This window comes from Emydura macquarii, unplaced genomic scaffold, assembly GCF_026122565.2.
Source record: "Emydura macquarii macquarii isolate MOO-44397 ecotype Brisbane River unplaced genomic scaffold, CSIRO-AGI_Emac_v2 contig_3080, whole genome shotgun sequence".
NCBI lineage: Eukaryota > Metazoa > Chordata > Testudines > Chelidae > Emydura > Emydura macquarii.
The window spans coordinates 3065921-3091864 of NW_027133217.1; the positions used below are offsets into that span (position 1 = coordinate 3065921).

Sequence of the window (25944 nt, forward strand, 5' to 3'; positions counted from 1 at the left end):
TGGTTTGGGGGTTTGCGTGGGTTGTCCTTGGGGGCGGGAAGGTCGAGGTGGTACCAGATCTTACTTTGACTTCCAGTTGCCCAGCATAGCTCCATCCCTAGTGGGCGGGGAGGAGAGGCAACGAGTGATCTACGCTGCCCGGCTCCAACTGCCCTTGTGACAGGAACAAAAATACTGGCCCAGAACACTGTGGTGTCCTGCAGGGTTGCTGTCGCCTTCTGAGCTATTGCTGGAGAGCCTTGTATTTTAAATAAATGCAGGCCGAGGAGTGGCTCTGAAAGGCTGTGTGGGCGGGCTCGCTCCTGCAGTTCGGGGTCTTTGAGAGGCAGGAATAGAAATATAAAGGGGGGCGGGGGGAGATAGAGAATTGAAAGGATCGTGGAAGCCACCTGCCCTGAAATGCTGTTAAAGGGGCTCATAGTGAAGATTAAAAGACCGGCCTAGTATTACAGTGCATTGGCATGGCGTCTTACAAAGGGCAGGGCCTGGGCATAGAGGGAACACGGCCTGGAAAGCTAGGAGACGTCAGGCTGTGATGAATGGCTAATGCCAACGCATTTGAAGCCCCTGTTAACAGTGCCATTGCAGCACCGTAGCTGTGGCACCGGAAAATTTCATCCCACTGCTCTGACACCACACCCCGGGGAGTTCACTTACCTTAGGGTGGAGACAAAATATCGGTTGCGGAACTGCAGCGCCAGCTGCTGGAAAGAAACTGAACGGCAGCACGGCAGCCAGGAGACAGTGTCATGCATGCATCCGCGTGTTATTGTGTGAAACCTGTGAGCAACAGGGAATCAAGAAAAAACTCTGGGTCTCTGTGACCCCCAAAGCACTCACGCCTTTCTCTCCAGTTCTGCAGTCACAGCATCCGTATCTACCGCTGTGAGTGCCTGGGCAACGATGGGTTTGTCTGGTACAACTGGACCCTCGAGCAAAGATGATCAAGGATTTTAACAGGGTTGTTTGTCATGTAGACAAGGGGGAAAAGTAAAGCTAATTTCTCTGTGTGCATACGTACGCACTCACGCACAGCGTAATTACAACCGTCCTATCCAAATGTCTTGATCCAAGGAACTGCGATCTGATCTGTTATATCTGCAGTGCCACTCAATCGGTTTGGATAATCCATGATGCTACTGTACTTATCTACTGTCTCTTGTCATTTTCATACATATACTTAGGCCTTGTCTATGGTAGAAACGTTGCACTGGTTCAACCAAATTGATTTTAAAAAACCAGTCAATCAATCCAGTTAAACTGATACAAACTCCTAACATAGACACCCTTCGTCCAGTTGAACCCTGTTTTAAACCGATTTAGCTTAATTTGGAAATTTGCTGACATGAGATAAAACAGCTTTAATTCTTATTCTAAATCGGTTTATCTTTTGTGTCAGCAAATTTCCAAATTAAGCTAAACTAATTTAATCCTTGCTCAAATCGTTTTAAGTGTGTCTGCCATCGGGGTTTGTACTAATTTAACTAGATTGAATGGATTCTTAAAATAGATTCCGTTAAACCGGTGCAACTTCTCTAATATAGACAATGTCTTCTTTAACAATCATTTATTTGCTGGCTGCTAGTATGACACTACAGGTGACCTGAACCAATCAGAATCCAGGAAGAGTTTAATAATACTGAATGCTGCAGTTGCATTGGCTAAGCAGTAAAGTGCATTTTTAAAAAAATCCTCCAACTAATCTTTTAATCCATGTTCAACTGTTTTATATGATGCTGTCACGACTAATATACATCTATATAAAAAATCCTAGGCAGTCCCATGTTATCCTTCCAGTGCCCAAGTGATTTATTTTTAAATTAATGCAGCTCTGATCTCATGTGTGTTGTTCCTAAAACTATAGCTATGAGTGAGGAAGATGGTGAAACCATGTAAAATTTGATATCTTGCCCTTCCATGACCCAAATGTGAGGGATGCTGAGGGACGAGGGCTTGGTGCAAAAGACTCAGGAGGTATAGGAATTCAGAAAGCTTCAAATAAGATAGGATCACTCTAAGCATAAATAAAATTGTTTATAACCAACTTCTTTCGTTGATATTGGAAATCACAGATAGGAGGTATGGCAACTTTCATCTGTGATTTCCATTTCATACATCTGACGAAGTGGGTTGCAGCCCACAAAAGCTTATGCCTGCAGAAATTTGTTAGTCTTCAAAGTGATACAGGAGTCTTGTTGTTTTTGCTGAACACAGACTAACACGGCTACCGCTCTAGAACTCTGAAGATGGAATCATTAATGTCCCCATGGGCTTTTCTGTGGCCTGTATCACTGTATATCCAAGTGCTTCACAGACATTCACCAATCTATCTTCACATCCCCTCTGTGAAGTGAAGGGAATGTATTATCCCCATTTTACAGATGGGGAACTGAGGGACAGAGAGATTAAGGTCAAAAGTTACCGGTGATTTGGGGCAATCAGTTTGAGGCACCTAGGACCTGATTTTTCAGAGTGCTTTGCATTAAATAGGAATTCATGTGTTCAGGGCCCAGCTCCCATTGACTTCACTTGCAACTGTCCGTGCTCAGCATTTCTGCGAATCAAACCCCAGGGTTTCAAGTGATTTGTCCAGCATCCCATAGGAACTGTGTAGCAGTGGCAGGAATAGAATCCAATTTCCAGGACAGCATCCAACTGCCTATTGTAACCACAGGTGTGTCTACACTGCAATCAAACGCCGGTCGCTGGCCTGTGTCAGCTAACTTGGGCTCGTAGGGCTTGGGTGGCAGGGCTGTAAAATTTGCAGTGTAGACATTCAGGCTCGGGCTGGAGCCCAAGCTCTCAGACTGTATGAGAGGGGAGAGTCCCAGAGCCCAGACTCCAGCCTGAACCGGAATGTCTACACAGCAATTTTTAGCCCCACGGCCTGGGCCTAAGTCAGCTGACATAGGCCAGCCCCGGCCGTGCCACAGGCCTTTTGTTCCAGCGTAGATGTACTCAACAAGGCAGGAGTCCTGTGGAAAAAATGGTAATCATGTAGCTAAATATTGTATCATAATGCATATGCACAAGGGAACAGAATTAATGTTGTACAGACAACCTTCATTCTAGCATTTCCTAACTTTTCAGTGCTGGACTTCAACCAAAATTGCAGCTCTTCTGAGAATTTTCAGGCACATTTTGATTAGTTTGAATTAAAACTGATCTATTTTAGAAATCTATATACAAACCATTGTGCACGTGTAGGATTTTGCCTGGTACTGTTTTCATGTACAGCTGAGCCTTTTTTTTAAAAGTCTTAATGAAAATCTATACATGTTTTTGTGCATTTTTTGGTAAAATAGGTAATTTTGTGCAAATTTGTGTTCTTTCTGTGTCTGACAGTGATACTACGCTTGTGATTTTGGGACTGTGACAGTCATTGTTTGATAGCATGACACAGTGTTGGAAGGTCAGAGTTCTGGTTGTACGGCCGTGAGATTTTCAGTTCTTAGATCTGCGCGTTGAGAGGAATAGCATTGTGGAATTTGAAGTGTGCTGTGACATTGTGCCAGTTTGGGGAAAGTACAAGCATCTAACAGGAAGAAGGCTAGATCTAGTTGAAAACACATGGATGAATTTTTTTTTTTTTCAACAAGAAATGGCTTTCTGAGTAACATGAGTGTGATGGACAGTGCTTGGCGCATAACTGGGATTGTGTAGTTAATGAGGCTGTTGCCTGTGAGACAGCCAGAAGCTGCAGAAGTTGGAAGGCGTGTAGTGAATGAGCCAGGGAACCGCACAAAGAGGAAGGAGGGTCTCATGGCGATGGCAGTTTAATGCTGCCTGAAGAATTGGAATCACTCCCTGCCTCTGCCACTGACTTACTCCGTGGCGCTGGGCAAGTCACTTGAACCGAACTTTCCCCCAGGCGGCCTTTGTGTGTTCCTTTGTTCTTTCTTTCTGGGTTGTCCAACTTTGGCAAGTCATGCTCCAGGTGTCCGAAGGGCTGAGCACTCTCAGTCTGACATCGATGGGAGCTGTGCTTTGAACATAGAGAGTGCTAGCTAACGCAGGGCAAGGAAAGTTACTACTCCGGAAGGGCTGAGCTGTGGGTCGGGAAGGCAAGGTAGGAAAGCACTCTGGTGGCGTGCAGGCCTGTCGAAGATACTGGGAGGGAAGAGGGGAACTGAAGCAGCAGGCGTATCTCATGCCAGCCCTGAACGGATCCCCAAGTGCTTTACCCACATGGCTAACTGATGTCCAACAAGGCTAGGCGGCGAATTGAGCAGGAACGGGAGACCAGTTCTCTCGCACACCGAGAATGCAGATAAACTGGGATTGGCCGAATGAAAGGGCCAAAACTGGAGTTAAGCCCGGATACTAAATGTAGCACATCAGTGAGTACACAGTGCCACCGGATCTTCAGGGACCACATGTTTGGTTTGACAGTTTTCATCCAGACTTCAGCATGTGTTGCAGTGCAGCGCTCTCTGCGCGGAGGGTTTGATTCAACCCCATGTTTACATTGGTGAGTCAAGTAATGTGTTGCTTTTTTAAAGCAGCCTTCAGTTCTTGGAGGTTTCCCAGCCCCACGCTGGCCACGTCCAGCCCTAGTTAGCTTCTGTTCACACTAGCCCTTGCAGCTGGAGGTGGCAGGGGAAGCGTACTGAGCTGCCCCCGTGAGAAGCAGAGAGTGGGTCAATCCCAGCCGCCCTCACCTTGCTTTGCGCTGTGCTTGTCAAATGGGTCTTGAAACCGAATTTGCAGCCCGTCTCCTCATTGAATGTGCCAGATACACACGTAGGGACATGGTGGGGGGTGGGAATTAGCAAAAGGAGAGGGTCTTGGGAGGCCAATGTAAGATAATGCTGCCTATGAGATGTGAAGGGGAGCTGTGTCCTTGTGTCCCAGTGTCATTGCGGCTGGACAAGCACAGCTAAGGGACCTGGCACTGCTTTATTGCTGATTATAGCAAGTGATAGTAGGCTGTCTCTGACTCCTGCCCAGTGAAGATGTGCTCAGGACACTGAGATGCCAGATCAGCCGAAGTCCCCGATTCCTTCGCAATCCTTTGACTTGCCTGTTCCGAGGGGCGGCCCTTCTCCTCCCAAAAGTGATAGCCTGGGAAGTGGAGCAGAGAGCGCTAGAGCCACTGAGCTAGTGGGGAGATGCAGCTAGTTCTTGAGCAAGAAGTTCTGCCTGTGTGTGGCTTCGTGCCTCTCGGGGGCAGCACAGCGGGCCGCTGACGTGGGCGTGGTGCTCCGGCAGAGGACTCCCACTCAGACCTTGCCCCCGGGCCCTGCACGCAGCTATTCAGCAGCAGCAGCCCGACGAGAGGGGCTGCAGGGAGCGGCGTGGTTATCCAGCCGGGGCATGTCCCGGGGCAATTGGGTTCTGAGCCAGCACCCCAGCGTGGCAGTAGGGGGCGCTGTGCGGAGCGAGGGGCCCTCTTCTGTGTGTGGCATCAAACAGAAGCGGTGGCTGGCTGGCCGTTAACGATCCCGTGGCGGCTTTTGCGTGAGCCAGGGTTTTAACCCCGGTCTCATGGCCAGATTCCACTGGGAGAGCCATAGTCAGCCTCTGCAAATCCCTCCTGCTGTATTCTCGTGTTACGCTGCGTGAAACAGCTGCCACGTCCCCGTGCCCACCCAGAGAAGGCTGCAATTCAGCGAGTGACCTTTGCGTGCGCTGTAGGAGTGAGTGGAGCTTGTCACGGGAGAGCCTGGTGCAGCCGGATCGACTCCCTCCCTGGCTTGCCCTCGCCCGCGGTGATGGCGCTGCTTGTTCACGCTCTCGTTTCTCTTTACGCTTCCTTCGTGGCGACGGCTCCCGGCAAATGCCTCAGGGGTGCAGCGAGGGTGAAGCCTGGCTCACGGCGCCCGGCAGGCCAGTTCCAACCGGGTCCTGTAGCTAATGAGCTCTGGGGCTGTCAGCGTGTGGCCAGCGGCAGGTTTAGGACAGCGCACGGTTTTCCATGAGCCTGTGCTAGCTGGAAAGGCAGCGAAGGAAACCTAGGCATGCCCTGGACTCTGGTTGTGAGGCCGTAGGCCAGTGGTTCTCAACCCTTTTGGTTCAAGGGACCCAGATATCATTTTTACAACCCTGAAGGGCCACCAGTTTCCACCAGCAGCCCCCCCACCCCCCTGCAGCCAGACAGAAGGAGTTCAGTGAGGAGGCTGCCTCCTCACTGATCTCCCGTCCCCCTGGCTGCAGCAGGGAAACCGCACGTGTCCTGTAGCCCCGTGCGCTCTACCAGGGTCCCAAGGCAGGGCTCCCTTCTGCAGCCAGGGGGATGGGAGATCAGTGATCCTCTCCCTCTGGCTTCAGCAGGGACCCCAGAACCTAGGGACCCAGGCGGAGCGCTTTGCTGCGCTCCCTGATACAGCCAGAGGGAGGAGAGCGCTGATCTCCCATCCCTTTGGCTGCAGATGGGTCTTGTAGCCCCGCGGCAACATGTTCCCCTGTGTCCTCAGGCAGCAGCTCCCTTCTGCAGCCAGTGGGAGGGGAGCGGCGGGCCACGTTGAAAGACCCTGTGGGCCACAGGTTGGGAACCACTGCTGTAGGTGGTTATGCCATGTGAGCCTTATTAGTTACATTATGGTAGTGCCTTGGAACGCCAGTCAAGGATCAAGGCCCCCATTGTGCTAGGTGCTGTACAGGCAGGTCACATAGACAGTCCCTACTCCAGAGAACCCATGGTCTTGGTGATTCTGTGCCCATGTGATACATTGACCCACCCTGATGCTGATGTCTGATTTGACTCCTTTGGGATGGCTGCTGCTTTCCTGCTAGGCCTGATTGTGGGAGCTGGTGTGGGGCCAGGGGAACACCAGGAGCTTGCACGCAGCGAGAGACTGGCGCTGGCTGAACACATTGCATTCTGGGATATCACCATCCCCAGCTGGCAGGCAGCCCCAGGCAATCTCATGCCCAAGGATAAGCTGGTCCTGGCGTAGGTCCCACACTGTTGTGCAGCTAGCAGCTGGGAGGGTGTCTCCAGCCTCCCTACGCCCTGTTCCTTCCCCCACCCTAGAGTGGTGTTTCTCAGTCTTTTTTATACTAGGGACCGGCTTCCTATACTGTGTCAGGGAGATCTCAGGGACTGGTGCCAGTCCATGGACCAGTTGTTGAGAAACACTGCCCTAGAGTATGTCCAGTGAGGGAAGACGCTGGCACTAGCCTGAAGCTGATGAGAGAGAGGGGCTGAGCCAGGCAAATCTAGGAGGTTCTGGCTGAGGTTTGCCCAGGGTCTTTCTGTTCATTTGAATCTAAAGCGAAGTCCAGGCATGCAAGGTCAGATGGGTCCTAAGCAATCCTGCAAACACCACTGGGTTTTGGGTCGCTGCCCCCAGCATTGCTGATGGTTTGAAGACACATAGCCTATGGCTTACGTTCAGAATGACCCCCCAGGCTCACTGGGGTCTAGGATGCCCATCCCGCTTCCCACATGCTGCTGCTTCGTCTGTCCACTGTAACTCTGGTTGCCTCTCTGCTTGCTACAGTAAAGAGGGTAGAGTCCTCTGCCAAGGGCAGGAAAGGTGGGTTCTATATAAAACTGCAGCGCTGCACCCTATAAACTAGGGCTGGTCAAAAATTTTTCATCTTAACGTTTTGGACAGTAAATTGGATTTTCCACTCATGCCGAACGAACGCGCTTGGGCTTCTCGAGAAAAAGTCCCTCTTTTCTGTGAAAAAACGTCAAGAACCTAATTTGTTTTCATTTTCGTCAAAATTGTCCAGGCGCGGGGTTATCCCATTTCCCGACCTGCTCTGCTCGAACGATGTGATCCCCGTTGGGGCTAGCCAGGTCTGTTGGCTAGTGCAGAAGGGCTGGAGTGAGGTTTTGCTCTTCCATGCTACTCTCCTTTTCCTTGGTAGCACGGCTGACCTCAAGTGGACAAGAGGAGTGCATAGGGGAGGAGCATAGAGTGAAATAATTCTGTCCCCACCTCCACCCCACGTACCCATACCACTGAAAGACGACAGTTTCTCCCATGATGCTATGTTTAATTTTGTAAGCCGGGGAACCCTCCCTGTATATTTCCCCCTCCTGCATATTTCAGCCTCGTCTGACTCCTTTCTCCCCTGGCAGTGTGTGACGTGTGGGAAAGCGTTTAAGAAGCTCTGGTCTCTCCACGAACACAATAAAATTGTCCATGGCTATGCAGAGAAGAAGTTCTCCTGCGAAATCTGTGAGAAGAAATTCTACACCATGGCACATGTGCGGAAACACATGGTTGGTGAGTGTATGGGTGTTTTGTGCTGGGCTTTGGGAGTCCTCATGTGTAATGGAGATGCAGTTTAACCCTACCCCAGGAATGCTCTGAAGAGATTTCCTGTGTATCTCGTAAAGCACTGAAATTAGAGCTTGGAAAAGAACAGATTTTTTCGGTTCATTGGCAATTTTGAAAAGTCAGGAAAAAATAGTTTCCGGTTGAATTAAATGTTTTATTAGATAAAATCAAAACTTTTCAATTTTGACCATTTTTAATGGTTTTTGACATTTTAAAATAAAATTAAAGGCAAGTTTTAAACAAAAAGTCATTTCAAACCAAAAAAATTGAAACCATTTGTTTCAAAAATGTCTAAACCAAACATTTTAATTTTTCTGAATTGTTTTAAAATGAACAATTCGGCAAAACTGACATGAATTGGTGAAACGTTTGGACGTTGCCAAAGCTGCATTGTTTTTTGCTGGAAAAAGAGGACTGGCCGAAAAATTTCACCCTGCTCTAAATGAAATGTACGTGTTCTCCGGAACTAGTCTATGAAGGAGATGAGAGATGGATGTTTTGAAGACAATGCTGCTTTCCTTATCCTAATAAAGTTCCTTGTTTAGTGTTAGAAGAAAGCGACTCTTTTGGTGCGTCTTCACCATTGGCGCATGGCGACTGGCTCGCCAGTTGTCCCTAATTCAGGCAGTTTTTGAATGCAGGTTGTCACAGTTTCAGGGTAACTGCAGATGTATTATCCTCCTGAGGTCTTCTTCAGGAGTGCCTGGTCTTGGGTCTCCAGCCATCACCTGTCTCTTGGCAGGGACCCTTGTCCCCCTTCCTTCTGACTGGGAATTTATGGCTGTCCAGCCCCGGGCCATACACTTGTGATATCTCCAACAAGAGCTGACAAACACCCAGTCCCCTGCTTTTTAGTGTCTCTCCAAAGACAATGACAGGTTTGTTTGTTTTTTTCCCAGTGACCACACAACTCTTCCGAAGCAAAGTGCATTTATTCTTAGGGCAAGTGCATCACCAAGAAAGCATATACAAAACAATAAAACGATTTAAACACTCAACAAACATACCGGGAATCACCCGTGTTCCACATGGAGGTTGTGGTAGGCCACAGTCTTTCCAACCCTTCCACAAGGGTTGGGGCTGCTCTAGGACCAAAGGACCTGTCCGTTTGGTGAATCAAAAGGAAGCCTTGAGTCTAAACTCAACCTTTTATACCAGAAGTCTTGCTCTGTCTCCCAGCCTCCTGAAAATGGGTGAAATCAGTCGCTCCCCCAGTGCCTTAGGAGGTCAAGCTTCAAAGACTGGGAATCTACATAGCCAGTCTTGAGATTTTGCATAAATCACCCTCGGGTGATTCCGTATTCCGCAGGAAACCAACACAACTAGCCAAGAACACACAAGTACACATCACCAGTATTGGTGCAAAGGGCGATGAGTATTCTACAGCTCTTCCTGTTTGGCCCATCTCAGAATAATGGCTTTTTGTGGTGGTCGTGATTTCAACATAACATGCAATATGGCCGCCCAAAGATGCATTGCGTGGCTGCAATATCTGTTACACGGGTCTACCGGCTTGTGGCAGAGCTTCAGGGTGGGTCTGCTCCTTAAAGTGACTGTGTAAAACTGACTCTTTTCTTCTCAGTGGATCTCAGTCAGAGCCAGAATAAACTGAGGCAGGGTGATTTTTCTATGCTTGTTAGCCCTGCAGAGCCATGAGAGGGTGAACTAGAATTTCTTCCTCCTGGTCCATGATCAACAGGATTATTAATTAAGTTACAGGCTCAAAGTCTGCTCTTCAGTCTTGGAGGACAGTGGGGCTTAAAAGGGGTCAGAGCAGGCAAAATGTGGCCTGCTGGTGATATGTATGAGAAGGAAGACTAGACTGTCAGATCCTAGGCTGTGTTTGCAAGGCTGGTGGTTCGAAAAACCCCCTCTTTACTGAGCAAATTTGATTCGGATTCATTGCAAGACATACGAACACCATCTATTAGTTTCTACTCTTTATCAGAGAGAAACAAAATAGGAGACAGCACAATTTTTTGTTTGTTTCATAAATACTAAAAGAGTGGGTGAGAAATACTGAAGGTCAGAGAGAATAGAGGAGACTGGGCAGCACGGCCAGCAAGTTACAGAAGGTGTTTGTATTGTTTCATAAAAGTTATCGCTGCTTTTTAAAATAATTGCTTCCCATTTGCCCCACCTTTCCTGCGCTAGCTCATTTCTCGTTGGTTCACATTGCAGCCCTCTGAAGTGCGAAGTCTGGATCTCCTTACTTTGGTGTGCCGATGGTGGGATCTACCCGGAGGGAGCAGCCGGGGATGTTCTCGCTGTTACGGTCCCTTTGCATCACTTCCCTCTTCAGGTCTGATTGCCTTTTTGTCTTCATTCGTAGCTCACACCAAGGATATGCCATTCACGTGCGAGACGTGTGGAAAGTCGTTCAAACGCAGCATGTCCCTGAAAGTCCATTCTCTTCAGCACTCAGGAGAAAAGCCTTTTAAATGTGAGGTAAGAGAAGAAATTCTGCAGACAACACCCCCCCCCCCCCCAAGCAAAAAAAATAATCCCTCCCCCCCCCCCACTCCCTGATCGTGATGAGTCACGTACTGTCTGCCTGGCGCTTCCAGTCTGAAATTAGCACACACTCATGCCTGGTCCCCAACAGAAGCCCTTCTGCATCTTAACCCTTTCGTGCCAATCTCTTTCCCATTTCTTGTAACCAGGCAGATTTTTCGGTCAGCCAAGCCTTGCCATATGCTCTACAAATGCTAATTTATCCTTCCACAAGGCCCGTAGGAAGGAGATAACACCTAACAAACTGGGTAGTCATCACCAGGGATCCTAGTTTTCCATAATAAAAGAATCCCCCCAAAATGCTTTGATAAAAAACCATAAAAATCTGCGTTTTTCCACGATTAAAATGAAACCTGACAAAGCGGGAGCCCCACTGCCTGGGACTGACAGCCCGAGCCCCTCCAGATTCTCTGTAAAAATGCAAATTCTGCCTTTTTTCATGGCAGACGGATTTCTAGGATCCCTGGTCATCACTAGCATGACCGTTCATCACTGCTGTCTTTTGGATGTAATTTGAATAGCCTGCAATCTCCTTCTAGTCCAGGTCAGCTGTGCTTCTGAAGCAGGTCCCTGTCCCCCGGGGTCTCTGCGGATGGCTGCTCTGCTCTTGTTATCAGCAGCCTTAGCGTGCAGCGGATTAGTTACGTTAGTACTGTGCTCATTTTACAGGTAGGGAAACTGAGGTCTTAGAGGTTCTGACTTGCCCACACGCTCAGGAGTAAATATCAAGGCTGGGGAAGGAATCCTAGCTCTCGGTATCTTATCTGCAACCCCGTTACTTATGTCTGTTACCAGGTTTCACTCATTGTCCTGAAGAGCAAGTTAAGGGCTTAAGCCAGCCTGTAACTATTGGAGGTCAGGAAGAAATTGTCCTAAGGGGCAGGTTATCCCATAAACTACCTAAGCTACCCTCTGAAGCAGCTGGTGCTGGTCACTGTTGGAGACAGGATACCGGACGCGATGGACCATGAGTCTGGTCCAGTCTGGCAATTCCTGTGTTTGGTGGAGGAAAGAAGTGGGATGGTTTGGGGACTGGCATTGAGATACATAGCGTTACGCCTCCCAGGTCACCAGTTCACAGCCCCTGGCTGTTTCATGGTCGTGGTTCAGTTTGGGTGGGGATGTCTCGGCCCAGTTTTTGTTGGACCGGTGTCCATGCCACAAAATCAGCACCACAACCGGCACCAGTTGTTACCCACATTGCCTGCACGAGCTGAGGGGCCCAAGGATTGAATGGGCATGCGATTGAGTGACCATCTCGCACACAGAGTTGTCCTCCTGTCTCTGTGTTGAAGCATGTTGAGAGGGCAGCCTGTGGGTAGCTCGCACCGTCTCTGCCTCTGCGGTTGCTACTTGGTGGATGCAAAGAGATCCTCGCGCTGGAGGCCTCTTCGTTCTGGAGCTCTTCACTGCTTCTCCAGAATAGTTGTGGTTTTTTTTAAATGCTAATAAACTTCACGTTGTTTGAATTAAGAACTTGCAGTTCCTCGTGCAGCCTTTCTCCTTGCTCTAGCCCAGAATGGCTGTGCTAATAGTTGCTTATGTCTCCCTTTTACGGCTCTGATCTCAAATACGGTCCCATCCAGGGGAGCAATCCACAGAGGTTAGTGTAACTGCCCTCTCTTTGTTTGAGGCGTTTCGGTGTAACCCACGTTGATACCAGTATCTTTGTCCCCCTTTAGTGGCTGGATGACTCATAGACAGTTATGGGGTCCTCCCTTCAAGTTAATGAACCTGGTCCAATATCTCAGGCAGGAGAGGTTAGTGCTTCTAGGTACAGAGCTCCTAGGTTCAATCCTTGCCAATGACCCGCCCAAGGGTTACTCAAATGGCCCTGACATCAGTAAAATAATGTTTCTCTGTGTGGTTCAAGCCAATAAACAGACAGAATCTCTGCCCTGAGGAGCTTACAAACCGCTGTCCAGCCAGCACAGACACAGCTATTTGGGTACCCGTGGGAATTGAAAGCAGAGTAATAATCGTGCAGAGGCAGCTTTGGAAAGGAGGATTGGGAGGCACCTTTGTATCCAACGCCACCTCTTAAACCTACCTCCCCCTTTCCTGCCCCCTGGTAAACTGGCTTGCCAGGGTATTTTCCCCTAAGATCATTCAATATGCTGACTTAGAGGGGTGCACATCAATAGCCTCTACGGGCATGTCTGCACTGGCGCCGGAAGGTGTAATGTCCACCTGGAGGCGACATCCCCGGGGGAGCTAGCTCCGATGAGCGAGGCATTACAAATCGAGGTATATCCTTGGTAGCACGAACGGCGGGAGGGCCACCTGGGTACATACCGAGGCTCTCAGATGGGATCGTACTTGGGGGCAGCCAGCCCCTCACGCCGCCACAGCGACGCGCCTCTTTTTAGCCTGCCAGCTCGACTGGAGCAAATGCGGGCGTGTCTCCCTGAGCTGGGAATTACCCCTCCGGCTCCAGGGCAGACGGACCCTAAGAGATGGTATGTTGTGAAACTTGGTCCGCGGAGCAGTCTTGTTGGTTGTAGCTCACTGGGCAGAGGTCGGCGTATTCTGGAGCAAAAGGCCACTGCTTTGATCATCCCTGCTTCTGCAAAGGGCAGCTTTGCTGATGCCCTGGTGGCTGCTTTGGCTCTGGATTGGTGTTTGCTAGGCTGTGTTCAGACTTCACGTAAAAGGCACATGATCCAGTGGTTACCTAAAGAGCTGGGAGTCAAGAGAGCTGGGTTCTCTCCCTGGCTCTGCCACCCATGTGCTTTGGCTGAGTCCTTTAAACTGGCTGGTCTAGATCCTCAGCTGGTGTAAATGAACACTGCGATTGATACCAGCGGAAGACTTGGCCTTCTGTGCTTTCGTGACCCCCGTTGTAAGAGGAGGAGAATCGTATTTAGCCACCTTTGTAAAGCTCTTTGCTAGACACCTGTTTTCTTCTCACCCCCCTCTTGCAAAATGACCCTGATGCAAGATGCCCATAGCCAGCCCTAGAGAGGGTGTGGGTTGAAGGCGGTGCTTAATTTGGCTTGGCAGTTCATAGCCCTGGCAGCTCTGGGCTTGCCATATCGGTTATGACAGTAAAGAAATTGCTTGAACCCCAGCGCCTAATTGCTTGAGTTCTGGCCCCTCTTCTGTTACGAATTAAGCACTGGTTTATGGTCCAGCACCTCCTAAACTATCAGAGCTGGAGCGCTTTTCTTCTCTAGTAATTCATGAATCCCCACATCTGCTACCAGCCTCTTGTCTGCAGCCTTGGTAGATGGTGAGAAATGTTACCATGCAAGTTTGTAAGGTGTATTGTTTTTTAAATAACTTTTCTCTCTCTCTGAGGCTTGCCCAGTTAGACTCTTGTGCACTGGCCACCTGGCTTTAGCGGCGGAGGGATGCTAAAAGTAGCACTACATCAAAGAAATTCCACATGCCCCGTTTTGTCTGGGAAGTCAGGCTTTCTGTCTGTAAGCCCTTACCTGCAGCTGTGTTCTCCAAGTGCGGAGGGGCGCTGCAGGTGCCGTTTTTGTTCGTGCACGCTTTTGAAAGGTGGGTAAGTATTAAATGAAGCTTTCGTTCAGTATCTAAGTAAGTGAAAGGCACCACTCCAAAATCTCCAGGTTCTTTCTACGTCTGTTAAAGGTTCAAAAAGCTGGAAGCAAGCAAGGCAGGTGTCTCCAATTGAAAAAGGGACAAGGGAGGGAGAATCTCTTAATCTGGCAGTTGATCCCAGCCTCACATTTACACCCAGCCTTTGGCTTCCCTTCCCTTCCCCCAACATCCTGGAGGAGGACATGGGCTTTGCCGCATGCCCTGAAGATCAACAGATTAGGGTTATTTTGGCCCCAAGGTGGGTAGTGATTTATGCTATGTTCCAGTACACTGCTGGTTTGGAGAGACTGGTGTGTACCCGGAGGGGAACATAAGAACGGCCTTACAGAGTCAGATCAATGGTCCATCTAGCCTAGTATCCTGTCTGCCGACAGTGGCCAATGCCAGCTGCTTCAGAGGGAATGAACAGAACAGAGCAATTATTGAGTGATCCAGCCCCTGTCATCCAGTCCCAGCTTCTGGCAGGTAGAAGTTTAGGAATCCAGAGCAGGATGGATGGTCCAGTGGTTGGGGCACTAGTCTAGGACTTGGGGAGATCTGTCCACTTCATTTTGAACGGTTTCTTGCAACATGGGTTGACTCTTTTTATTCTTAACAATCTGTTCCACCTCGTATTTAGCTGTGACACTCTGAGTACGGTTCCCAGACCCGAAGAAGAGCTCTGTGGCTGTCTCTCTCACCAACAGAAGTTGATCCAATAAAAGATATCACCTTCCCCATCTTGTCTCTCCCACTTCAAGGTAGACCCAGTGCAGGCCATGCCATTGACAGCATGGAGGTCTCTGTGGGATGAGACCCAATATCTGTGCTTCTGTCTGCACCGCTCAGACACTAACAGTTCTATCACACTTGTCATACGAGGAGGGGTTTAGATCTGTTGTCCTTGGGCGGTGGTAGTGTGTCCCTTTCCCATTGCTGGCATACATCCGTGTGCTGGCTCTCGCCGTTCAGCCTAGCTGTGCAATAGCTTGGTATGTTTTCTGTATTCTGGGTTCAGATCCTCAGCTGGTGTAAATCAGCGTAAGTCTATAGAAGTCAGTGGAGCTAGGCCCATAGTGTGTAAAGTGTTCCTGGATCTCCTGGGATGCAGTAAATGGTATTATCATTGGAGGGGGGGTCAATATTTCTCCATCAGAAAATGCTGTTTTGTCGAAATGGAAATGTTTCATGTATTGTGGCAAAATTGTCAGTACAAAAGTGTCCAAACAATTTTTGTAGACTTTCTTGTTTCAGTAACTTTATATTCTTCTTTGAGGGCTTGCTCACGTCCATTCCATCTTAGGTGTATGCGTGCTGCATGCACCGTTGTGGGAGAGTTTTTATTTTAGATTTTTTGTGGGAGAATATTTGGTCATTTTGCTGTGAGAATAATATACATACAGTAGAACCTCACAGATATGAACACCTCGGGAACGGAGGTGGTTCGTAACTCTGAACAAAACATCATGGTACAGCACCCTGCACTCAGTGGTTTCCAGCTGAGGCTGGGAGAGAACTCTGCAAAGGTGACGCCTGGCAGCACTGCCTAGTTTGCAAGCAGCTCCCTGCCCTGTTCCTGTTTCTTGCCTTTGGGGGGCAAGAACTGGGGGGGCCTGCCCCACATCCTTGGCGCTACCAGCCCCAGCCATCAGCCGCCTCTCCCCAGAACTCACCCTGCTCTGTGCACTGCTCACCACGCTCCAGAGGCAGCATGTGGGAGGGGGTTGGTGCCATCCCGCTGCCAGTGCCCCTCCCTCCCCTGCCCTCCCAGAGGTGCTGGCAGGATCCAGGAGTTCAGCCACGGGCAAAGCTTGGGCCACATCGGTGCACAGGCTGTGTGGCCCTTTAAAACTTCTCCAGAGCGCAGCTGACTCCCACTCCAGCTCCAGGTCAGGCTTTGGCTGCAACCTTCAGTTCCTTGCAGCTGGCAGCAGCATCAACAGGGAGCTTTCTTTCCCAGGCTCTGGAGCGGGGATGGGGATGTGTGCCTGTGAAAACAGCTTCCCCCTCCCAGTGGAGTGCGGTGGGAGGGGGTGAAACAGCACCCTTGGCTTACAGGAACAGTGCAGAACCGGAACTGTTTCTGCTCTGCATGCCAACTTTGCAATACAAGCATCCTATTTGCTCTCTTTTTTTCCCCCCTCTGCTGCTGCCTGATTGCTTACTTCCGGTTTCACAGGGTGTTCGGTTGACCGGTCAGTTCGTAACTCTGGTGTTCGTATCTTTCAGGTTCTACTGTATATAGTAAATGAAACAATGAATTCACCCTACTGTGGCTCTTCTGGCTAATGTTGATTGCTAATTTGGCTCCTGAACCACTGAGGTCTGAGTATCACGGCTGTAGGGCACTGAAGATAAAATCAGTTTCTCCTAAATTAAACACGTTTTTAGCTTGGCCCAGGAGGGATTCTTTCTGGGAAGCCGGAGCCCTTAAGGATTTAGTGTAACGTGTGTGACTGAAATGTGACTTATTAATCCTGAAGTCGTTAGGAGAGGTTTTAATAAAAACTGAGCTAGGGCTTAATAAAAGTTCAGTAAAGGCATCAGGTGTGTCCTCTTATAATGAGCCTAGTTATTTGGAATATCTTACGATGACATTCTGTTCTTATCTAGGAGTCACCGCTCTGCGGCTGACTCCTTGTGGACCTCAGGCGAGTCGCGTAAGCTCTCAGAGCCTCAGTTCCCCTCCCTCCCTCCCCCCCGTAAAACAGAGATCGCTACCCATGACTGAGCTTGAACGAGCGAGAGAATGCTGCACCTGAAAACCTCTCTCCACCCCTGCTCGGGGCTATAGCCGTCGTGCACCTGCCCTTTGTCTCTCACAGCCTCCTCTCCGTTTCAGAATTGCAACGAGCGGTTCCAGTACAAGTACCAGCTGCGCTCTCACATGAGCATCCACATCGGCCATAAGCAGTTCATGTGCCAGTGGTGCGGGAAGGATTTCAACATGAAACAGTATTTTGACGAGCACATGAAAACGCACACGGGTGAGAACTCCTCTGGCAGCCAACCTCCCTGCTCCCAGCTACAGAGTATGGGGGGCACCTTGCTTTAGTGCCTGCCTCCTCCAAGAACTCTAGGCATGGAATATCTCTGCTGCTGCGTACCTCACGTTCTGGTGTGTCGGGGCAGGGTCCATTCCTCCACGGGCTCTTAATTGGCGCCCGGACGATAACATGATGGGCTCATTAGCGATTATCCGATGGATCCCCGTATGGCCCTGTCAAAGGGCTGGGTGATCATGAGCAGGCCCAGTGCCAACCTGGCTCTAGGTGGGAACTGGAGCTCAGGATTAGGTGGGGTGGGGAATTCACCTCCTAGTTGAGGAGAGAGGTCCCCAGTCTGGGCTGTGCGGGCCAGCGGGGAATGACACTGATGAGGTTGGGAGGCTCTCCAGCTCTCCTGAGCCGAGTGAGGGAGGAGATGGTTGGGGAGGGCCAAGCCTCCACGTAGGGGGTGATGGTGGAAGTGGGATAGATCCTTAAACCACTCATCCCTTCCCTCCACCAGGTGAGAAGCCCTACATCTGCGAGATCTGCGGCAAGAGCTTCACCAGCCGCCCCAACATGAAGCGCCACCGCCGGACCCACACGGGAGAAAAACCCTACCCCTGCGATGTGTGCGGCCAGCGCTTCCGCTTCTCCAACATGCTCAAGGCCCACAAGGAGAAGTGCTTCCGGGTCAGCAACCCCCTGGCGTCGGACACCGTCAACCCCGCCAACAACGGCAGCGGCCTCTCCGCTCCCCAGGGTGCCCCCTCGCCTCACGCGGCGCCGCATCCCCACGCCCTCCCTCTGCCGCTGCTCCATCCCCTGCCCCCTCCGCCGCACCTACCGCCCCCGCCTCCCCTGTTCCCAGCCGGGCGGGTCAATTCGAACAACTAGGCCAGCGTGCGCACAGACTGCTCTGCCACGCAGGACGTGTCCAGCGGGCTGCTTGTTCCCATGACGGGGGGGAGAAGGAGGGTTCCCTGCCCCCTTTGGTTTTATGATTAGCCCGTAAGCCTTCCACCGAAGGGACAGGTGCTATGGGCCGCAGCAAGCTCCCAGGCAGCTCGGTGTGCATATAAGCTAGGGGAAACGTGCCGGCTTTCAATCAGGGTGTAGACAAACAGCGCTCTCCGTGGCTTTAGCGCTTCCCAAGTGCCAGTCAGTCTCCTCCTCGCCTCACGAGGCATTGTTGCTGAGCTGGTTTACATCAGCAGCCTCGTGCACTATTATATCACGGTAGCCCGTGCTACAATTTCTTCCCGCTTTCATGTGTTCCTCCACGTTCTGTGCCATTATGTTAGACTAACAAAGCCATGAACTCGCCATCACTCACGCTCAGCCCCATCAAGCCATTTCCACTAGTTCCTCACGGCCACAGTAGGGTTTTTTAGGTGTTTTTTTTGTCTCGTCAGGCAGGCTGTCAGTCGGGGACTTGTCCACGACGCACCCTGTGCACAATGTTTCATCCCAGTTGCACTCCTCTTTAGTGTGAGACCGAAACAACCTGAAAAGACTACAGATCCCAGCATGCAGTGCTGTTCTGAATAGCTCTCTGCGGGGAGAAGGAAGGAGCATGCTGGGAGTTGTAGTCTTTGCAGTCTACACCTCTGTGATAAAGATAAGTGTTCCACATTGCACACTCGGGGTATGTCTGTACTGTTATCGTAGATGTGACTGCAGCACCCATAGGCAATCCCGAGCTAGCTTTGGTCTAGCTAGCTTGAAGGACAATCACACTGAAATTGCAGCCACATGGTCTGGACAAGCCCATCCAGGGTTCTGGCTATGTACTCAAGCAGCTAGTCCGCACTGCCATAGCATCCTTGCAGTTGTTGTTTGAGCTAGCTAGATCAAAGCTAGCCTTCAGTATGTCTGCACGTGCTGCAGTCACACCTCTGATGGCAGTGTAGACAAACCCTTTGGTAGCCCTGCGGTAGCCCCCATAATGGGTGTTTCACCCCAAATCATCCTTCTGGACAACGGCGTGAGAAGTGGAATCCCTTTGAGATTGGCTGTGGGGCTATTTCACACAGTGAGTCAGCAGCCGGGATAGTCACAACGAAAGGAAGAGATGCTACGTTTGTGCATTAGGGGGGTTTTCTTAGTGACACCTGCTAAAAAACAAAGGAGAGGCTGGTAACATTCCATACCAGCTACACAGATTAGAGGTAGTGGCTGATGCATGTAATCTAGCATTTTTTGTGCTTGAGCCAATCCCTTATACTGAAAGGCTGGCACTGAAGGAGAGATCTTTCTATGAGTTCACCATTTCGTTACAGAAACCCCCTGGTCGTGGCTGAAAATCCAAGTAAGGGAGGATGAGACGTTACCACTATCTGGCATCTCCACATGGCATGAGTTTGCTGGCTGTGTGCTTGTGGGCAGAGGCCAACACCGCAAAACCCTCCAACTCAGCCTGCTCTCGTTAGCAGCCCTTGTTATGTCTTCCCTCCCAAAGGAAATTCCACACACACACCCCTGCCTGCAATTTGTTAGATTAAAACCCAGACAGCTGTCTTTAGTGAGAGGATCCACTATGTGCCAGCCAAGCACCGAACCGTTAGAGGACAGAAAACCACCCAGGTTTGGATTTTTTTTTTTGTCTAAAGGAGTTAAAACTCTAATTTCCCATGCAATGCTAATCCCAGCCTCCAACGCTAGAAATGAGGTCCCTGTATTTCTAGGAGGCAGACTGGAGCTGTGTGTAGGTCTTAACCGTGGAGATGCCAGGTTCCACGGTGAGCGCTCTGTTGGTCTTTAGACTAAAAGACAGGTTGGAAAGTTGCTCCACTCCAGCCTAAACGGAGCAGCAGGATCTAGTCCTAGGCTGAACTTCCTTGTAAGTAACTTCATAGTAGTGCCTTACAATTACTGCAAGCCTGAAGTCTGCAAACCAGATCCGATCACCTGCCTGTAGTACCAAGGAAGGCCAGTGGTTCAGCTCTTTCAGTCTCCGTTTCCTCCTTCCATGTCTCGTCCGATAGGCATCCTGCCCCACTGCTTTACTCTACTCTCCTTGAGGAGTCTAGTTTTGTCTTCGGATCACAGCGCAGTGAGCCTTTGCACAGAGGGAATGCATTGGAGGGCTTTAGCATGGAGTTGGCTACTAGAATTCAGTGTCTGGAGAGCTAGAAGCTGCCTTATTTGTGAAGGGGCCTGAGCAAAAAGGACAAGCACCTAATAAAATGTTGGAAGTCCATGTGACCTTCAAGTCTGGTGGAAGGTTGGTGTCAGTAAATTTAACTCCCTTGCCTGGCTCCATGATACTTCTTGACTGATGTGAGATTGTTCCACGTTACTTAGCTAGGGAAGCCTTTTTGCATTGGCCTCTAGGGGGATAGCTCGGATCAGTGAAGTGAAGCAGAACGGTACTGATCCCAGTCTCTGCTGGCCCTGTCTGAAGCTGCATTGTGCATGTGGGCTTTTCTTTCTCTTACAATTCTCTCATCCAGAGACAATTCTGAAGATGATCTAATCTTGCATTTCACTTATTAAGGGACGTTTTGCGCTAGTGGAGGACAGCGTATAACCCTGATGTCATGTGGCTGGCACATGCCGTGGACAAGGAATGGCAAATCATTTAGGCCCTGTCTATAGTGGCTCTTTTGTTACCTCCAATGACATGAAATGGGGCTTGCACTTGTGTGACTTACCCCGGGAAGAGCCCTGGTTTGCAGCGCTGCAGTGTCTGTGCTTGAGACGGTTGCCACGGCGTAACCACACTGATGTAATTCCCCAGGTCTAGTGGCTTCCCTTAGTCTAGACAAGCCCCCAGAGCTAGATCCTGCAAGACTCTTAAGCACCTCCTAGGAAGCACCTTCAGCTCCCATTGGTGTAGAGGGGTTTTTGCACCACTCTAAGAGCTACTCAGCAGCTAGCAGAGCAGCAGAAAGCAGTGCTGATGGGGGCGCTGGATATGGGTCACTTTACAGCCCCTTATGCATCTCCTTCTGGTCCCAGTGCATGGCGGAGTGGGATCTAGGAGAAAAGGCTATACCAACGACTATACGGGGCCAGATTCGTAGCTGTCAAGTTGGCAATGCGGGCACTGCCGTTGAGATCTGAAAGAGGGAGGCAGGAGGGAGAAGACACCTGTCGTCAGCTGAAGAAGCCCTGACGACGTGCGATTTGCTCTGTTGGGTTTATAGTTTAAGCAGGGACACGCCGGGGGATTCTGAGCCACGTCTGGCTAAGGCAGAAGCTGCAGTGGTGTATCGGGATAGCCCCTACTCATCAAAGCATTTAAGCACATGCTGAAGGCCATCTTTATTCAACTGGCACATGTTTACGTCTCATGGCGGTCAACTGGATTTAACCATGGGCTTAAAGTTAAGCCGGTGCTTAAATGCATTGCTGACTAGGGCTCGGCTGCTGAACTGTGACTTTAAATGACTGATCCTCTTCACGCCTGCTTGACACGCCAAGTGCACCTTCAGCGTTGCTCCTGGCACCTGGAGGCTCCTTGTTAGAGAACCATCTTGGCAGGAACAGTGCTTCTCACGTCCATTCACCGCTTCTCTCACCTGCATCAGCTGCAGCCTCTGTTCGGCAATCAATTAACTGTATTGCAGAGTCTGTGCTCACAGACAGTCTGGCTGGGTCAGTCGGTTCCTTCTGCTTCATGTAAAGGGAGGCGGCTGCTGAATGAGTTGACGGCATGGCTGTGAGTGCCTCACCAGCTTCTCGGGTCAGTGGCAGTTATCCCACGGGGCAGTGTGTCCCACTCAGCTACTTCCAGAGGCCCAACGCCCTGGGTTTGAGTCAGGACTGTCCAGCCTCTTTTAAATATCACTCCTGGAGGCTCAAGGAGCTTGGCAATGAGCTAGGGACCCTCAAGCATTTAGGGCATAGGTGTGAATCCAACCTAGGTTGGTCATGCCTGGAAGGTCTTATCCTCTGAGGCTGGCTGGCTGAAGGCCTATGCCAAAGGGGTTCTCATCCCACTGGATCGGAGTCTATGTCATTAAAAGCCACCTCCATCGTTGTCCCTCTTGCCTAGCCCTTGTGGTCATGGAGCAAGGGCCTTGAGCACCGCTTTTCCCTCCCACTCCTACGCTTCCACGTCAGGGTTGAGGCAGGCTAGCAGGCCACTGTGAGGGAAGATAACACTGCCCGTAATGGAGCTGTTCCGTGGCCAGAAGATGTCAGCCTCCATGGCTGAGAAACGGCTCCCTTTCCCCAGCACTAAACCTACTCGCACAAATGCGTGCTGTCCAGAAGGGAAAGTCGCTGATGGCCTAGATTTCGGTTGTAGTCGCTCACTTCTCCCCAGTTTCTCCGTGTGCCCATGCCGTCTGTGTATGCCAGGCATGCATTGCGTGCCCGACCAGCTGTGCGTGACCCGAGGGGCGGTTGCATCCCGCCGCCCCGGAGGACACCATTCTGTAGAACAAAATGGCATCCTCCATCCAGAGGGACCTTGCATGCACCATACGGGCAAGGTGATGGTGTAGGGAGGGAGCTGTTTTGGATTGCGTAAGGCATGCAGGTGAGTTGTTGCATGTCTTAGTATAGCTGTCACAGCCCGCCGCTGGGGGAATTGGGAGTGATCCCTCGGTGGCCGGTGCAGTCACACTAGCGTTAAACAGGTGTAAGCGGGAAGAGAATCCAGCCACTGCTCCTGCAGCGATACGGCTGCCGCAGCTGCCTGGGTTAGACACAGGTGCATGGAGAACCATCCACACCTGTTTGCCGGTGTGGATTCATTTTAAAACATTGCCCAGAGAGCAGCCGTGCGACATCAAAGCATGGTGCACACACAGACACTTTGCGAGCCAGAGGTCTGGTGCTCTAAAGCCAGGATGGAGAGACACCTCTAGGAATCCTGTGCAATCTCGGAACCCTTTTGTCTACACCCTGATTGAGTCGAAATGTGTCGATCTGGGTATTTTTGTGACCGTACCAAGAGCTGAAGCGAAGGGTTCCAGAAGTGTATTGGCCCTGTGTTTGTCCCTGGTAGAACTCCTGCAACGCTTAATGAGTTAGACCAGGGGAGAAATTGGGCCCGTTGTTTTCAAGCTTTTTATTATTTTAATTCTTGCACCTTAATGAACATTCAGCAAACAGCTCTGCACACGCCCACACACCTGGTTTTCTTTGTGTTGAACCTGCCGGGAGGGGGCGTCGGCAGGGATTGTCTTGGTTTTAAATTTCCCAGGAACCTGGTTGCACAGACCAGTTTGCCTCAGAGTGGTCATAAAGCAGGGCTGGCCCCCTGGCCGACAGCCATAACAAGAACGCAGCCAGAGGGTAACGGACTGAGATGGCTGTGACAGTGCAATAGCAAACTGGCGTCAGCCGTTGGACAACTTGGATTCTAACTCTTTGCAGACAGACAGACACCTTTGGTCCACATGGACGGAAGCAGCTTTCCAGCACAGCCCTGCCTCGTGACCCATCATTCATGAAGAGAAGGGGTGGGCAGGACCTAACGAAAGGACGGCCTCGGTAGCATGGAACTTGAAGGAAACAAACAAAAAACAAACCCACAAGCACTTCACTTGCCTCAAACTAGTTTCTAATGCCTGACGTTTGGCTGTGTATTATTTTATGGCATTCAGTATCTGTTGCCCAAGTAAAGAGTGTATCGGTGGCTCTACTAGTGTGAACAAAATAAATGAAGCACTTTATTCTGTGTAGATACGGGGAAGGGGGTCGGAGGAGTTCAGATGCTTTACAAAAGCATCTGAAGTAACGTTCTAGGAAATGTATTATTCCTACTTTTTTTTTTTTTTTTTTTAATGACCACGTGTAATCAATATATGTTTATCTTTAACTCCAAGTACGGCAGTGTTCTCTTTGGGGTGGTCTGATGCATGGGGAGGGTGGGAAAGCGAAGGTTCTCCTGTCTCATGTCGGAGGAGACCCTGGTGGCCATTGGAGAAGTGCCACGTGGGCAAGATATTGGGAACCTCCAAGGGCTGTCCCAAATTGCCTTAAATGGGGCAGATCACAACTGCCCTTCGCGCTGGAGGGAGACGGAGAAGGCCCCAGTGTGCGTTTCCAGCCAGGTGGTCTTTTGTTCAGATCGAGATGCACCATTGCATTCTGGTGCCTGCCGGCTGCGACTGCCCATGAGGAAGGTGCGCCGCATTGTGCCTCTCCAGAGGTGGATTTTTTGGTCACCCTTTGAGGCCTGATTCTGTCCTCCCACCAGGGCAAATGGGGAGTAAATCCATTGACGTCGGGGGCGTCGCACTGGTGTGAGATCAGAATCGTGCCTTTGGTCTGCGGCCTGATAGCACAATGATATTCTGGCTATTACCAAAGAGGTTGCAAGAGGAAGGCCTGAACCAGTAAATGATCTGCCTTTTATAAAAGGAAACATTAGCTGTCATTAAAGCCCGTCGCTTTCTATCTCTTGCCCCTTTTCCAGGAAACCCTTCAGTGGAGAGGGACTCTGGAGGACTGGCCCATTTGGTGCTTTGTGGCCCAGTCCTGCTACACTCACATCAGAACTTCAGGGTTGGGTCCTGTAAGAACATGTCATGTTAGCTGGTGGCTTGAGAGAGGAGAATGCAGATGCGTAAATATTTCTCTGGGGCATAGTTGGAAGTGGACGGTGCGGGGGTGGGTGGGTGGAGTTCTCCTAATGGGGCTGGCAAAGTGCCCCACTGCTGAGTGGCTTGAATTTTTGTCTCCGTGTGCAACTGTAACTGGATCGGGTTGGAGCTGGAAAGCATGACCAGGCCGGTTATTTCGTCTGCCCGTCCGACCAGCCGTGGGCCAGAAGGTCCCGATTTGAATAGCTGCATTGATCTTACCCAGCCTGTTGTCAGCTCCAGGAACCTAGCACCCACAGTTGGCCACTGGGGAGAATGCACATGTTGTGAATATTTGTGGGGCCGCATCCTCAGCTGCTGATGTGAAGCAGCATAACTCCCTTAACTTCCGTGGAGCTACGCTGGCTCTGCAGCTGAGGATCTGCTCCTCTGCTCTGTAAGACAATTTCTCTTCCTTTTTTCTGGCTGGACTGCTTCCTTAGCTAAAAAGCCACACTCGCCTCTATGGCTGCTGGCCCTGGCGCTGTACTTTGAATTTAAATAGGGAGGGAGTCTGCTCAGTACTCAGCAGCAGTTCCCCCTGCAGGACAGAATTACACAGTGAGCGCTGAGGGTGCTGCCGCTGTCTCACTCCGTGATTCTCGGGCTGTGATCCAGGGACCATCGCTGAGCTAAAGAATCATGGGGTGAAATATTTTGAGAACCAAGTGGTGTGGACTCTATTGGCTAGGGGTGTCACCTCAAACACCTTGTCTTTATTAAATGGTCTTTTGCATCCCAATGTCAGAGAGCTGCTGGTGGAAATTAACCCTCTTCTAAGGAAAAATATATTGCATAGAGATTTAATAGAGTCAGATCCTCAGTTATCTTTTGTTTTTTTCTCCCCTCCCCCTATTATCGCTTACGTCCCCTGGTTATATTGAAGCACCCAAGGGCTTGTGCTAATGGATACTTCACTAAGTGTTTGGATCCACCAAGGTGTTGGGACCGAAGATGGGATGAAAGACTTTTTTCTGAATGCTGACATGTGCACCTGGGCTGGGGCTGGTGGGAGGAAGCCAAGAATTGAGGCGGCACTGGAATGCAGTGGAGACAGAGTCCAAGAATGTCTGTCATTGAAAAGTGTATCTGTGTCTGGTAGGTAGAGCTATT

General features: G+C 50.3%; 1 protein-coding gene across 3 annotated transcripts in view; it reads left to right on the top strand.

The window, feature by feature from the left end:
• ZBTB47 (zinc finger and BTB domain containing 47) overlaps positions 1 to 24061 on the top strand; it is a 104248-nt gene extending 80187 nt beyond the window's left edge. For 2 of the 3 annotated variants that reach the window (XM_067530474.1, XM_067530473.1), the window contains exons 3-6: positions 8036 to 8183; positions 10570 to 10685; positions 17143 to 17287; positions 17811 to 24061. In XM_067530474.1, coding sequence (XP_067386575.1) covers positions 8036 to 8183; positions 10570 to 10685; positions 17143 to 17287; positions 17811 to 18184 — 783 coding nt within the window. In that variant the 3' untranslated portion in view covers positions 18185 to 24061. The remainder of the gene's footprint in view (positions 1 to 8035; positions 8184 to 10569; positions 10686 to 17142; positions 17288 to 17810) is intronic. The other variant, XM_067530475.1, reaches the window with a different exon arrangement.
• Positions 24062 to 25944: the final 1883 nt, after the last annotated feature.